This window comes from Sturnus vulgaris, chromosome 6 (assembly GCF_052056855.1).
Source record: "Sturnus vulgaris isolate bStuVul1 chromosome 6, bStuVul1.hap1, whole genome shotgun sequence".
In the NCBI taxonomy this organism is placed as follows: Eukaryota; Metazoa; Chordata; class Aves; order Passeriformes; family Sturnidae; genus Sturnus; species Sturnus vulgaris.
In genome coordinates, this window is record NC_142248.1 from 25,038,634 (window position 1) to 25,052,699 (window position 14,066).

Sequence of the window (14,066 nt, forward strand, 5' to 3'; positions counted from 1 at the left end):
CATTTCTAAATAAGTGCATTTTCTCTGATGTCTTGTGACCAGCTTGGAGTTGGTAAAGATGGTTTTCAATTTCTTGAATCCTCTTCTGGTCTCTCAGATATTCATCAGCTCAGGGTGTTGCTGCCAGAAGAGTATTGTAGTGGGCAGAACACATGAAACCTGTCAGGGTAAAATAACTTAAATAATATAACTATACCTTAAAATGCTGGAATAAAGCAAGCAGTGAATATAGTGGGAAGGATCAGGATAGGGATAAAGGTAATTATTACATGAAGTACCTTTGATTCACGCAAAGGAAAGAATAAAATGAAAGAGGCAGTTGTGAAGGTTTTCTTCTGCAGCCCACAAACTGCATATTGCTGTTCTTCCATAATTCTGTTTTAACAACACCTGAGACTGACCTCAGAACACTGAGATTTCAGTCATTTGCATATATTTGGCCATACAAAATTTTTCCTTGGATTTTTGGAAAGTTTGGAAGTCTTCTACGTAATGTGTTGTTTCATACTAATTGCAAAAGGAATCTTAGTTTAATTCATGTGTAAATCAAATAGTATTTTTCAGTCAAAACCTATGAATCTTCTTTTCATACAGACCTTCAATACTGATAATGTGTTGCTCTATCAAGGGCTGCAGTCATCTAAACAGAAAAATGTTTCAATAAGGAATCTTGGGATTAGAAAACATTTTAAAGATTTAGTCTGCTCTTTAAAGTAAAGACATACTTCTGGACAAATAAGTACAGGCTACCGTATTATGAACTTCTTTGATCTAGATATCTCTTTCCATTAAGTTTGCTGACAGAAGTTAAATTTAAAAATTCAGTTCTTCTTCACAGTTCAGGCCATTAGCTAACCTATTGACAAGGGCTAGTTTCTACCTTTTGGAGGTCAAGGAAGCTGTACCATTCTTGATCCAGTGCTGCAAGCCTCTCTGTAAACAAGCCTTGATGTCTTCTGATTGGATTTGTGTGCCCTGGCTTGCATAACCATACAGCTTGTATCCCAGCATTATTAGCCAAAAGGAATATAGGGACTTACATAATCATTACACGATTATTTTTCAGTAACTGTACTGTAAATATGTAATTCTCTCTGCTCCTAATAACTCTTAATCCCTTTGTTTCTGTTGGCTCCTGGGCTTAGATTTGGCCATGGCCTCCATGCCCTGGCCACTGATAAAACCTGAAAAAATTGTTACTCTCAGGGTTCACCTGCTTTGCTCCCAGCAGTAAATACATGTTCCCCAGCACAGGCAGGGACATTGTATTGTGGTGCACTGTGCTGTGGGACTGTGGACAGCACTTCTGCCTCCATTCCTTCTGAGAAGGATCCATTCACCTCCAGAAACCTTTCATACCTGGCTCCGTGTGCATGTTCAGCAAGACCTCTTTGCTGAGCTTCTTTTTTTATGCCTGAGAGCTCTTGAGCAAGCAGTTTTGATCTCATTTATGCATGTTCTTTGAGAAAGAAGATTCTTCCTTAAGATCTTGTGGTGAGAAAATCTGAATTATCAAGAACTCTTGATCCACTGCAGGTGTTAGAAGCCAGGAAAAGATTACTTTCCTTTTGGTACAAGCAAATAGAAAAAGGCCCATTAGAGTGCTTCTTGTAAAAGCATGGCCCTAGACTGCTGTTTAGGTGTGATAATCTCTGGGATCTGATGGTCAGAGCTCTCCCAAGTTGTAGCTGTTCCAGCGATAACTTATGCTGGTAAAGTACCTTTCAGGTATGTTTGAAAATACCCTCAACTTCGATGCAAAATTGCTTTTCTTACTGCTTTTAATACTAGAAGTGTAACTCATTTATTTTAATTTCAGCCTTAAAAAATACTTGAAAATAATTTTTCTGTGTTTAATTAGCTTCATGAGTCAGTGCCTGGTCTTAGGTCTTGACATTTTTGGCGTGCAAAATTTTCTTGTGTATTTCACGTTGGCTTTATTCCAGAATAAATATTTTAAGCTGCTAGTTGGGTGTAGTTTTTTTTTTTTTGTCTTTGGTCTGGGACTAAGGGGCAGACATAAGGAGCATGGAGAGAAGTGAAGTGTATAAACCACAATTAGAATTGCAGTGCACAGGTGTCTGTAGATCTCACACAATTGCCAAGCTATTTGTTTCTCAAATGATAGGGGCTTTGGGAATGTATTTTGGAGAATAAAGGGAGCAGAAGGCCTTCCGTTTGCATGTTAGGGTTGTGAGTTTGGTTGTTTGGGGTTTTTTGGTTTTGTTTTTTTTTTAAATCCTGCTTTAAATTCTTCCAGACTTGATACATTTGATATCTTTACAGAACCAGCATACTGAATGGTTGAAAGTGGTCTACTGTGGCTAGGGATGCAGTTTATAGATGCCTTCAGAGAGGAATCAGCATTGAAGAATAAAAATTTCTTGCATAATAGCTTTTCTTTGAGCATCAAATTAGATCTTGTGGTTTTAAAAATCTGAATGCCAGCATTGAAAATAAGATGACTTCTAATAATAATAAAAAAGAATGACTTTAGCATCAAGGTTATGGCTAAGTTCTGCTGCAGACCCTTAAGGATCTTTTTGGGAAGAGAGGCATCTTAAATCTCTGTGCTAGTCATACACAAAATATTATTGCAATGAAAAAATAGTGAAGTGAATAAACAGCAGCTCACAGTACAGGATGCTTGATGTATCAAGAGTCCTAGTGTTCACTGTATTTTGCAATTTAATGCACAATAATTTTTTAGTTCTGTATTTCTGTATGCTCCACTCACTGTTTTGGATCTGTATTCTTAGGATGTGAGGTTCCATTAAAAAATAAATAATAATCGCAGCCCCCGCTCCCCCCACGTACACTCATTTTCTGTAATATGGTAATGATATCACCGTAGCAGTAATTACGGGTCATCTTCATTTCTTTCATCTCTGCTGGTTCTGATGGCTTCATTCCTTTGACGGAGAAGATTTGGCTCTGGGTGCTGTGATTATTTTGTTAAGCATTATTCGAATAGACAGGAGTGAGAGAAATTAATCAATCCAAATGCAATTAGCATCATGTTTAACCCAGTGATGGACGTCTCAAGGTGAAACAGCCAGGGGAGTTTCAGACATTATTATTCAATCCAGTGGCTCTTATCTAAATTATAATCAAGAGGTTTTTATTGGCTTTGCCGAGAGAAGATGTAACTCTTTCCCTGCTTTGGGGGTCAAAGGGATCAGATCTTTGGCCCTACAAGATACTGGCTGCTCATAGAATTGGGAGGTACTGTAAGAATTTACTGTAATACCAGGGTCACCCAGGACAAAATGCCTGCACATCCTAGTATCTGTGGCCTGGAACATAAGTTTAGTAGCTCCCTGGTCATTGGCAGGGCTTGTCTTTGCCCCTTGCTTTGAGCGTTTTCATTGACTGACTTTGCCCATCTGTATGTGAATGAATACTGTGTGTAGTTTTGGCATTCAAATCTCTGTGGACATCACAGTTTGAAACTGAATGCAACCAGAATGGTAACTTCCTTTTAAGGTAGGGAAATCTGGTTAGGAGAACAGGGTAAATTATTCTGCAGGGAAGGAATCTAATTTTTCTTAGAGCAGATATAATTTTAGTATTTATTGATAGCAACAATAACATTTTTGAGGATTTATTAATCTGCTGCAGATCTGTTATCACTGGATAATCCTGAACGATCTCTGAGATCTCTTATCAGGTATAAGATAAAACATGAGTACTATGTGTGGAGAAAAACAAGGTGGAAAGAGGTCACGTGAGGATTTCATAATTCAGGAAAGCATTGAGTATTTGATTACAATTCTTAAGGCTCTAGCTAACATTCACTAAACTGTTTCAATGGCTTAAAACTTTATCAGTCTCAGCTATTTACCAGTTCTCTGTCAGAGAGGACTGTTCTCATAGCATACTGGGAGGAGCAGTCCATGTGCTGACCTGCTCCGATTCACAGCCTGGCTTTGTGCAAGCTTTCACTTTCTCTAGCATTTCAAAAAAAGCCATGCCAGACTTTGAAGTAAAGCTGACATAAGGGCACATTTTGCTGTCTCATTCACCAAGGGAAGGATGCTGATGTTTTGGACCAAGGAGGTGTTATTATTTAAAAATGCTGCAACAAGACTTGACAGCTCATCTTTCAGAGCCTGAATTCTAGCACAGCTGCCGAATCCTTTTGCATACATCTTGTGCTGGTTTTGGCTGGGGAAGAGTTAATTTTCTTCACGGTGGCTGGCATGGGCCTGTGTTCTGGATTTGTGCTGAACACAGTTTGATAATAGAGAGATGGTTTTGTTATTGGTGAGCAGAGCCAAGGCCTTTCCTGCTCTGTGTTCCGCCACCTCAAGGCCAAGAGGCTTGAGGTACATGGAAGGTTGGGAGGAGACACAGCTGGGACAGGTGATCCAAACTGACCAAAGGGATATTCTAGACCACGTGACATTGTGCTCAGTATATAAACTGGGGGAGAAAAGGAGGAGGGAAGGAATGTTCAGAGTGGTGGTGTTTGTCTTCCCAAGTCATCATTATGTGTTATGGGCCCTGCTCTCCTGGAGATGGCTGAACACCTGCCTGCCATGGGAAGCAGTGAATCAATTTCTTGTTTGCGTTGCTTTTTCTGTTAAACTCTCTTTATCTTGACCCCCAGATTTCCCAGCTTTTTCCCTTCTGATCCTCTCCCTGATTCTTCTGGTGAGGGAGTGAGCAAATGGCTGCATGCAGCTTGGTTGCTGGCTGGGGTGAAAGCACAACAGTCTGTGCTGAGGCTGTGACCCCATATATAAGGTGGGAATTAAATCACTGTATGTTTCAAGAATATGGTAAGGCTTGATAAACTTTGCAAGTGCTTTGATACAGATTACTGAGAGATGTCATGGTAATGCAGGCTGGTTCCAGCTGGGGGTTTACGCTGGTTCTGTTGTCTTCCCTGAGGAATGTGTTTCAGGAGTGTTAGGTGACTGCAGTGGTCTTCAGTGTCAGTGTAACAGTTCCTGAAGCACAGCTTGGAGTGTCTGCATGTGCCAGTTGTGCCTCCAGTGAAGGTGACTGACCTTGTTTTCACTAGCCACTGGTCTCCTGAGATGGCAGTTCAGCTCTCTGAAATTGAGCTTGGGGTAGCATTCACTGGTAAGTATTTGTCAAAGGCCTACAGTCTTCAACTAGCAGCTCATTTGACACTTATATTAGGAAGTAGACAGCAGTAGCAGAGTAATTGAAGCTCTTTCTGTGAAGAAAGAGGTGTGAGCTGGTGCCAGGTGGTGATAGGTTTTTGGAGGTCTGGTTTGAGATAGATCTCCAGGGACCAGCTTCTCTCTCTCTGACAGAAGTTCAGATTATGTTGTCTGGGTAATAATATTCTCTTGGTCTTGTCTGTCGTTTACCTCTTTGAGGGCTGTTCCATAATAATATCAATCTTAAATATTTGTGCTTATTTTAAATTACCTTTTTGCCATCAACCCTCATGCCCTGACTTATTTTTTATTTTCCTTCCATATGCAATATTAATTGAGCCCAACAAAAAGGTGAGACTTTGTAATTGGCTTTCACAAGTTCAGTCAAGCAAAACTCCCACAGTGGCTCACAAGCAGATTCCTCTAGGCCTTTTTTATGCCCGGACAACTAAGAAAAAGAATCATTGTGTCTTCTTATCCTAACATTGTATCTCAGCATGTAAGAAATCATTTCTGATGAAACAGACTCTTGTGATAGAAGGTTAAAAATCAGAGAACTGTTAGGCTGTCTTTCTGCTATTCATATTCTTTGCCATAAAATGGTAATTTGCATTGACAGTGCTTCAGAAATAAACCTTTCTAGTTTTGTTTTCTATGTAGTCCAAGGACACAGCAGTATTTTCAGAGTGCATGATTAGTACTTTAGAGGAATCCTTCCATGCTGAAAAACAGGTTCTTTAGATACCATAAATACTACTGAAGAAGAAGAATAACTGATAAGCTAACAAAGCATAGCAGTGCCTAAAATAGCCTTTTTGGAGGCAAGAATGCGGCATTCAAAATGTGATACTGCAAGACACTTCAGAGCTAAAAACATTAATTGTATTTCTGGGTTTTATTAGTAGCAAGACTTTTAGATTTCAGCAAGGCTGTATTTTCAGGTCAGAGAGGAATCACAGTCAAATTTGTCCCATAAGTTGTACATCTGGAAGAGAAGCGAAGAAGTGCTTCATATTAAAGTATCTATAAATTGAAGATATACTTGCAAGCTTTGTTTCGAGATTTTTAGATAAGCCCAGAAGTAGTAAGCAGTGAAGGTGTAATGTTCAAGATGGATGTGTGATAAATACAGTTTGTCACGTATATCTTTTACATAGACTTTATCCTCAAGTGCGTTGTGGATATATTTAAGTGTATATTATGTTTAAAAAGTGTGTATGTACGTGAGTTGCTTAGGGATTCTCCTGGATGAAAGTTGCTTATGTAAGTATAAATCACTGTTTTCCTTGCTGATTTTAAAGCAGTAAATCCTTCCATTATTTCCTGGCTATCCAGACCTTATGACACAGTATGTCCTGTGCTGTCATACGTGTGAGAAGGCTTTTTATGGGGAGCAATCAGGCTGGACCCCAATCTCCAGTGCAGTGTTTTTTTCTAATTAAATTGTCAGTGGAAGGAATATCCGGAACAGCAGTTTTCATTTTCAATCGAGGAAAAAACATTATGAGTCTTTGTCATTTGATTAAAAGTTACTTAACCTTTAAATTGCTACAGATGTAAAGATAGCTCTGAGTTTCCAATGTAATCGCCTCCAAGTTAAAATCAGGAAAATCTTTGTGTAATGAAACCCATATGTCATAGTGAAAGGATGCAAAGCACTGGCAGAGTGGGCTGCTCTAGCAGGAGATTCTGCATCCAATCCTGTTAACCAGGACTGCTTTTGGTAATCCCTCATCTCCTCACTTGTAGGAAATCAATCTGTACTACTGAATCTTTTCAACCAGCAACCACAAAATTTACTGCGGAGAGGCAGTTTGGGGACAATTGTAGTAAAAACGGCGCCTGAGGCAACAAGGCTAAATGTGGGATTGAGGGATTGAAGTTCTAAAGAGGAGATTATATTAAACCTTATTCTGCTCCCTTATCAAGTAGAAATGTCTCCTCCTCCTTTCAGCCCCAGCCTTTCCTATCCAATACCTGTTCTTGAGATCTGCTTGGCAGATCTTGCCAGGCAGCAAAATAAATTCCTACAGTACAGCATTCTCTGTTAATTATAATGGCCTGATACCATTTTTCAATACATTTATCTGAAGGAGTTTATTCAAACACTACTTCTGGAGCAACCCATGCTGATATCAACTTAAAGTGTTTTTTTTCTGTGGAGTTCAGTGTCTTCCTTCTCCCGAGTAGGTGAGGCTAATTTGCATCTAAGCTATTGCAATGGTATCCATTGTTGATTTTTCTGTTGTAGTAGATGCACAGTGTTGGCCAGGTTGTAAATCGTGACTCGTCATGCAGATTCATGTTTCTGTTTTGTGCTGTGCAGCCTCTGTAGTGTGTGGCTGCTGGTACAATGAAACCTGTGCTCAGACCCTCTCTTCCCTTGAAGTCCATGGTTTAAACTACCATTGTAAAGAAAAAATCCCTGAGGTTTTCACTATAGTTTTGTCCAACCTTTTAATTAAAAAATCCACCTCTATCTACTATTCAAATGGCTTCTGCTGGTCCCTTGGGTAGTTGCTTAAAGCTGGTTTTACCATCTCCCTTAGCTTGCAATCGTATTTGGAATGTGGGTGATGGTTTCTTCATTCACAAGCTCTTCCCTCACTCCAGCAAGCTCCATAAGACCCCAATGGAAATTATATTCCTATTATTAAGAATTCATTTCTCAGAAGCAATACTGAGCAGAGAAGTCAGTTTAATATTAGAGCCTTTTACTGTGCAAAATCCATCAAATCATACTCCAGCGCAGATTAAAAAGAAACAAAGGTGAAGGAATAGCCTTGTGTTTGAACGCAGTACCTTGCAATAAAAATTTGGCCTGTGATTACCAGGAATATATTGAACTGTGGTTCTTGGGCAGATAAGGGAAGTAGCTGAAGCAGGGAAGACAAGATTGTTAATGCTTGTGGAAACTTGCCCTTAGCTTGGCTGTGGTTTTTCGGTCAAATGAGGATGTTACTTCCCGGCCATTTTTATATCTATACAAAGATTAAAGGTCCTTTTTCTTTCTCAGTTTGGCATCATATCTTTAAAAATAAAGCCCTGCTACAAGCCTGAGTCTGTGAGGAGATGAGGAATACAGAATAGCAGAAGGCTGTCTCCTGCTCCTAATGGGATTTTGTAGCAGCATGTGCGAGTTTGTTTCAGAAGTCAGAAATGAACAGATGTTGGTATAAATTACCTCTGTGTCTGATGTCTTGCAAATTAAAAGCGCGGTTGGCATCACTAAACAATTTCACCAGGTTGGGGGGGGAAGCGGGTAGTGATTATTGTAGCAGGTCGGTAAGAATCTTTAAGCTGCAGCAGAACAGGATAGCAAGGATAAAGGAATGAAGAATAAAATGAGAGGTCTGTGAATTAATCAGAAATGTTAACATCTTCGATGACAAGTGAACAGGCAGGCACGTGCTCTTGGAGCAACCTCCAACCCACAGTAATTTCACTCAGCACACAGAAGGAGTCTATGCTCTCTGCCTGATTTATGGGGTGCAGCCCTCTTTGGGGAAACAGAATTGTCATGCATCCGTATATCTCCTGTATGGGACTTGCACTCTGGAAAACTTTCCACTTTATCAACTACAGTTCAGTTTACGTGCTTTTCTCTTTAAGAATGTTTTAAAACCGAGCGCTGTTGTTGGAGCAAGGCAGGGAGGTGTCAAAGAACTAAGTACTAAGAATCTCATCCAAGCTGAAATTTAAAAAGCTTTCAGTTTTATTTAGTCATGTTCTTTGTGCGTAACAACTTAGTTCCTGACAAAATGCCTATCTGCTCTGTTGTTCTGCAGCACCTTCTATCCCTGTGTCACTTCAGCAGCACTTAAAGCATACAGGTTATCTTGGGGCTGGGGAGGCAGAGGTAAAAATGAGTACTTTTCTGGTAGTTCATGCTGTGAATCAGAAGCAGGATCCCAGGTGATAGAACTCACCTGGGAGTTGAGGCATGAGGCAAGAAAATAGTGCAGTGATCTGCTTGAACCTGCAGCCAGTCTGAAGCTTGTTCCACTCAGGATCAGTGGACTTTGCAGCCTACAAGTCTCAGTATTTTATATACTTTTACATACAATTAATTATTTTAAAGGGATTTTGCTGATGACAATACCTCATGATAAAATTTTGTGTAAACAAATTAGAATGTAATAATTTAAAGGAGAGGCTTCAAGACACAAATTCTAACTTTTACGTAAACGATAACAAAATGTCTTTATCTGAGTGCACACTGAGTATTGTAAGCTGAACATTTTTATTACATTTTAGTTCTGTTCTGACAGATAATCAATAATGTCAAAAGAAAACCCAACATCAACAAACCTATCTCCAGTTTTTATGCTAATTTTAATTTCTGATGTTTGTCTCAGTAGACAAGTCAGGAATTGAATGGATAAAACAGAAAATTAATTCCTATCTCCTTCTAGACTGTCTTTGAGGCTAGGTGTGGGAAACATGCATGCTTTCAGCATTCCTGTGAATAAAGCCCTCCATGTTTTGGTGCCTGCTAGTCCAGCACAAAGCTTACTCTTTTATTGAAAATAAATGGAGGGACACCAGTGGGAAGATTGTCTTTCTCCAGGCCTCATTTGCTAATGGTGTTGTCTTTGATGCATGTTATTGTTATTGCAAGACAAGAATAGTATGAGGGCTGCTCTGCCAGCTTGTGAGCTTACAGGTTCTCAAGTCAGAAATGTCTCATGCAGAAAAGTGGCTGTGTAAACCCTGCTGTAGTATTCTGCCAGAGATTGATGGTACTGAGAGTGAGAGAGAGACATATAAGCCTTGCCTTGCTGTATTAAACATCGAAGGACTGACAACGCAGAGAGAAAGCGAAGACCAAAGCTCTATAAACTTTACTTTTATTACCCTATCCATAGATGAACGGCATTGAAGGAATATAAACCCCATTATATTACAGCATCCAGGGACTGACACTGCTGAGAGAGAGAAAATGCTGCCTAATTTCTGTTGAAGACCACATCATCCAGGGACCAATAATCCTGAAACAGAGAGAGTTCCATAATCTCTGACAGATTATAACATACAGGAACAATTGTGCTGAGATAGAGTGATAGAGATTTGGATTGCACCATTCAGAGATGGATAGTACAGAGAAAAGGAGGTGCTGCAAGAGCATAATGCAGTAGGAATAGAAAGCATAGATTGTATGTAATGAGACAGCCTGTGGGAATTATTGCTGAGTTTAGAAGATTCCAGACCCTGCCTGCATTTGTAGCATGTCAGGAATTCAAGCTGAAATGCAGTTCTATTTATTTTCCACTTTAATAGATAAATAATATAATTCTTAGTTTTGGTACAAGCACAGTCTAAATGAATTTCTTATCCTATGGTTAAAATATGTTATACAATTTTACAAATTATACAACTGTTTGAGTTTCTTGGCTTTTTAAAAAATACTGATTTCTTTTTTTCTCCCTTGTGATTTCAGCTAGAGAAATGACTCGAGGGAAATTCCTGAACATCCTAGAGAAACCCAAAAAGTAGCTGCATCTAGCATTTGGATGAAAATACCCCAACTCGGTCATTTTATGTACTGCAGATCCAGATGAAGCCCAGAAAGTCTAAGAAGAACAAAGCTCTTGCTCTAGACCTTCAGAAGCAGACATCTCTTTTTGCTTCCACAGCTCGTCTTTATGGGGGAAACGTACAATGTGCACAGGTCACAAGGACTGCACTTGGTTGCACTGGAGTTTGGACTTCATCTGACCATAGGATGTCCAACAGGAGGACTTGGCCCTGGCATGCTGTGACAGTCACCTGTTTCAATCAGCAGCTCAAAGTGAACAGTCAGTGTCCTTATTCAGCTGCTCTCAGGGGCAGCCTGTTTGAGGTACACAGCAGATCTGACACTGGCCAGTGTCCATCATGAGGCCTTGACCCTTTTGTGTGTCTTTTTTTCTTAGATGCATTGATTTCCTGTGTGTGAGGTCTGTGCTGAAGGATTTGAGCATAGTTTGGGGTGTGGATTCACTAAGAGTGCTGGCTCAGCAGGAGCATATGCATTTAGTGTAGAAGCTGAGTGCAGTCTCTGCATTAGATTCCCGTTGCTCACTGCCTTCAGAGAAGCACAGCTGGTGATCCGAGGAAGACCTCCAGACCATCAGTGTGCCAGAAGCTTCACCCCTAAGTGGTTCTCTAAGTGGAATTGAAACTAAGGGATCACAGGAGTAAGTAAGAAGCATTACTGTGTCTCAAGGAAGATGTCCTCACAGAAGTTTTGGCCAGTACACAAAGAAACAGCTTTGTCAGTCGTCTGCAGTTTTTCGCTTCTTGCAGGGCCAGAAACTGGAAGGAGTTACAAAGTTGAAAGATGGTAATGTTTTCAGTTATCACTCCAAGAAGTGACAACAGGACTGTTAGCCACATTGTGAAGATGGTCTGCCAATACAAGATCTCAGTATTTCTGAAAATAATGTTTTGTGGTATTTTTAATTGCTTATAAACCAGCACCTCAAAATTTTACTTTCCTGCAAAACCAGAATTTTTAAGATAGAAACTTTTGTGAACTGGTCCTTTTCAGAACATTGTGATTACAGTTTAATGCCTTTTTCTTCTGTTCATGCGCTTTTATGTATTCACCCCTTGGAAGAGATATAGAGCACGTTCAGACTTTTTGTTTTATTTAAGAGAATAATTTTTTTCATTCCATCCACTTTTTCTTTCCTAGAAAACAACATTTTAATCATTAGTAAATATGTTCTTTTTTAGTATACAACATAATTTTGAAACATAACTTAACATAATGTTACTTTTACCATGCAGGCTTTTCAAAACTCATAATTTCTCAGGCTGTAGTCACATACGAGAGGAGAAATTATTTGGAAATAGTACATGTAACAGGCTGTCCTTACAGCACTGCATTTTTCTGGCTTTGCAGAGAGATGAGACTCTTTTTGGGTGCATGTGCAATAAAGAGGGAAATATTTTTTTTTTTATCAAATAGACTTCTGAGTTTTACTGAATTGCTGGTGACCCTTTGGTTTGCAGTCTGTGGTTTTGGTTATTGCCAGTCAGAATTAGGCTTGCTTTGGACAGCTCAGGTTAACTAAGTTTAAGTAGTTAAATCGTACAACTTGAAAAGACCCTGCACAAATTTAGAAATATCAGGAGCCTGATTTAAGACTTAAGAGAGTTATTTCTATCCTTCACAGTTTATGCAGGCTGAGCTTAACATGAGCTCCATCTCTTGAGAACATGAGAATTAAGACAGATGAATGAGAAGAGAATCTGCAAGTGGTAGTTCAGGAGCAGAAGAAAACCCAATGGTGCAAACTGATGTTGATATAGCTTTAAGCATTGAATTATAGATTTGGAATGCAAATTTAAGTTTGTATACTATATATGTAATATATGAACACGTATATGACATAATAGAATACTTAATCTGTATCACCAGTATTAGTTTGTGCATTTTATAGAGGTTTCTTGGTCGAACACATTAAGGAATTGAGATCTGAAAGGAGGATATAGGAAAATATATGAAAGCTTGTCCTGGAAGTATATGTGTATTTTATGATATGTGCAGTAAGAAATTTCAAACTTTAGATAGTTTTTAGTAACATACATATGTTTAAAAAAAAAATTTAAAAAATCTCCATTTATTATACATAGTAATCATCTTCTATAGGGCAGCCATTAACATATGCTTTAGAATTGTGATATTTTTTGATTTTGTACTTATCATCTGTAGAGATGAGTCAATGATGTTATTTTTTATTGGCAATATTTATATGTATTTTTGTGTGTTAGTCAATTTTTTTTTTCTGTCTGTTATTGCTTTTTGGTTTAATAATATGCAAATGCAAATCTCAGAGGTTTGTCTGGGTTTCCAAAATAGCCCTCTGAGATGCAAAAGCTTTTGCTTGGCCACTTAGGCAATACTATTCCTCAGGCTCTTCTTCACTTATCTGCATGACACCACCTCAGGGTTTGACCTGAGGATGTTCCGTTCCCATCAGTAAATAAATATTTGCCAATATCCAAATGCTACTAAGAGTTTTCATACCCTTTTGAACCCTATTTTTCCTTCAGTGCTATCCTTCCTGACATCCATGCAGTTATCTATCTATACAAGAAAATCCGAGTGACTTTTTGTTACTGATGGGAATAAAGAGTGTAAGAAAATCAAGATTTGGTAATATTAATCAAGCTGATGCATTGTTTTATAAAGTGTTTTAATGTTTTGGTATATTAGATGTTACTGTGAGTTTCTTGGAAGTAAACTCAGTATTTATTTGGTTTCTTTTAAATGCCAGTGAAACACACATTCAGTTATAAAGGCTATTCACTTCAGTTTTAGACTATCAAATGCTTTGCTGTCTAATCCAACTGAGGAGAAATTCTTGTTTATTATGTAAATCATTATCAAAATAAAAGTCTATGTGCACTGGCAGTTGAATAACATGATACTCCATTTAACTGAGTGTTTTCCCATTACAAAATCAACAATTTTGTAATAGTCCTGTAACTCACAGTTCTCAACTTTGATTAATATTTCCCTCAAAAAGACACCTAGAAATGACAGATTAGTGAAAATTGACTAATCTGTTTTGGAGGTAATGTTGGAACCTTATTCTGGATTTACTGATTTTTATGTTACGTAAAAATGTAAGGTGCTATTACAAGTTAAATCACAAGCCAGTCTTATCTGTAATCTTCTCTTTGCTTATGAACAGTTGTAGAAGGATAGGGAAGGATATAAACAAAAGGCTTACACAGTGATTTTGCATTAGGGTAAGTTATACAGCATCCAGCAATCTGTTTTAGTTGAATCTGGTCCATAGTAGACCCTACCCTCCATAAATTTGTCTTAGTCCTAATTTGTCTGTACTTCTGACCTGAAAAATGCCCCAGGATAGTGAGTTCCATAATTCAGTTAGACAAAGAAAGGTTAAAAAATTAAAAACAAAAAAAATAAAC

General features: G+C 38.6%; 1 protein-coding gene across 3 annotated transcripts in view; it reads left to right on the forward strand.

The window, feature by feature from the left end:
- The window catches only part of LIN52 (lin-52 DREAM MuvB core complex component), a 41,132-nt gene extending 27,584 nt beyond the window's left edge, over positions 1–13,548 (forward strand). For all 3 annotated transcript variants that reach the window (XR_015804621.1, XR_015804620.1, XM_014890452.2), the window contains one exon: positions 10,576–13,548. Coding sequence is in view for 1 of the 3 variants with exons in the window: in XM_014890452.2 (XP_014745938.1) it covers positions 10,576–10,631 (56 nt within the window). In the remaining 2 variants the exon portion in view is untranslated. The remainder of the gene's footprint in view (positions 1–10,575) is intronic.
- Positions 13,549–14,066: the final 518 nt, after the last annotated feature.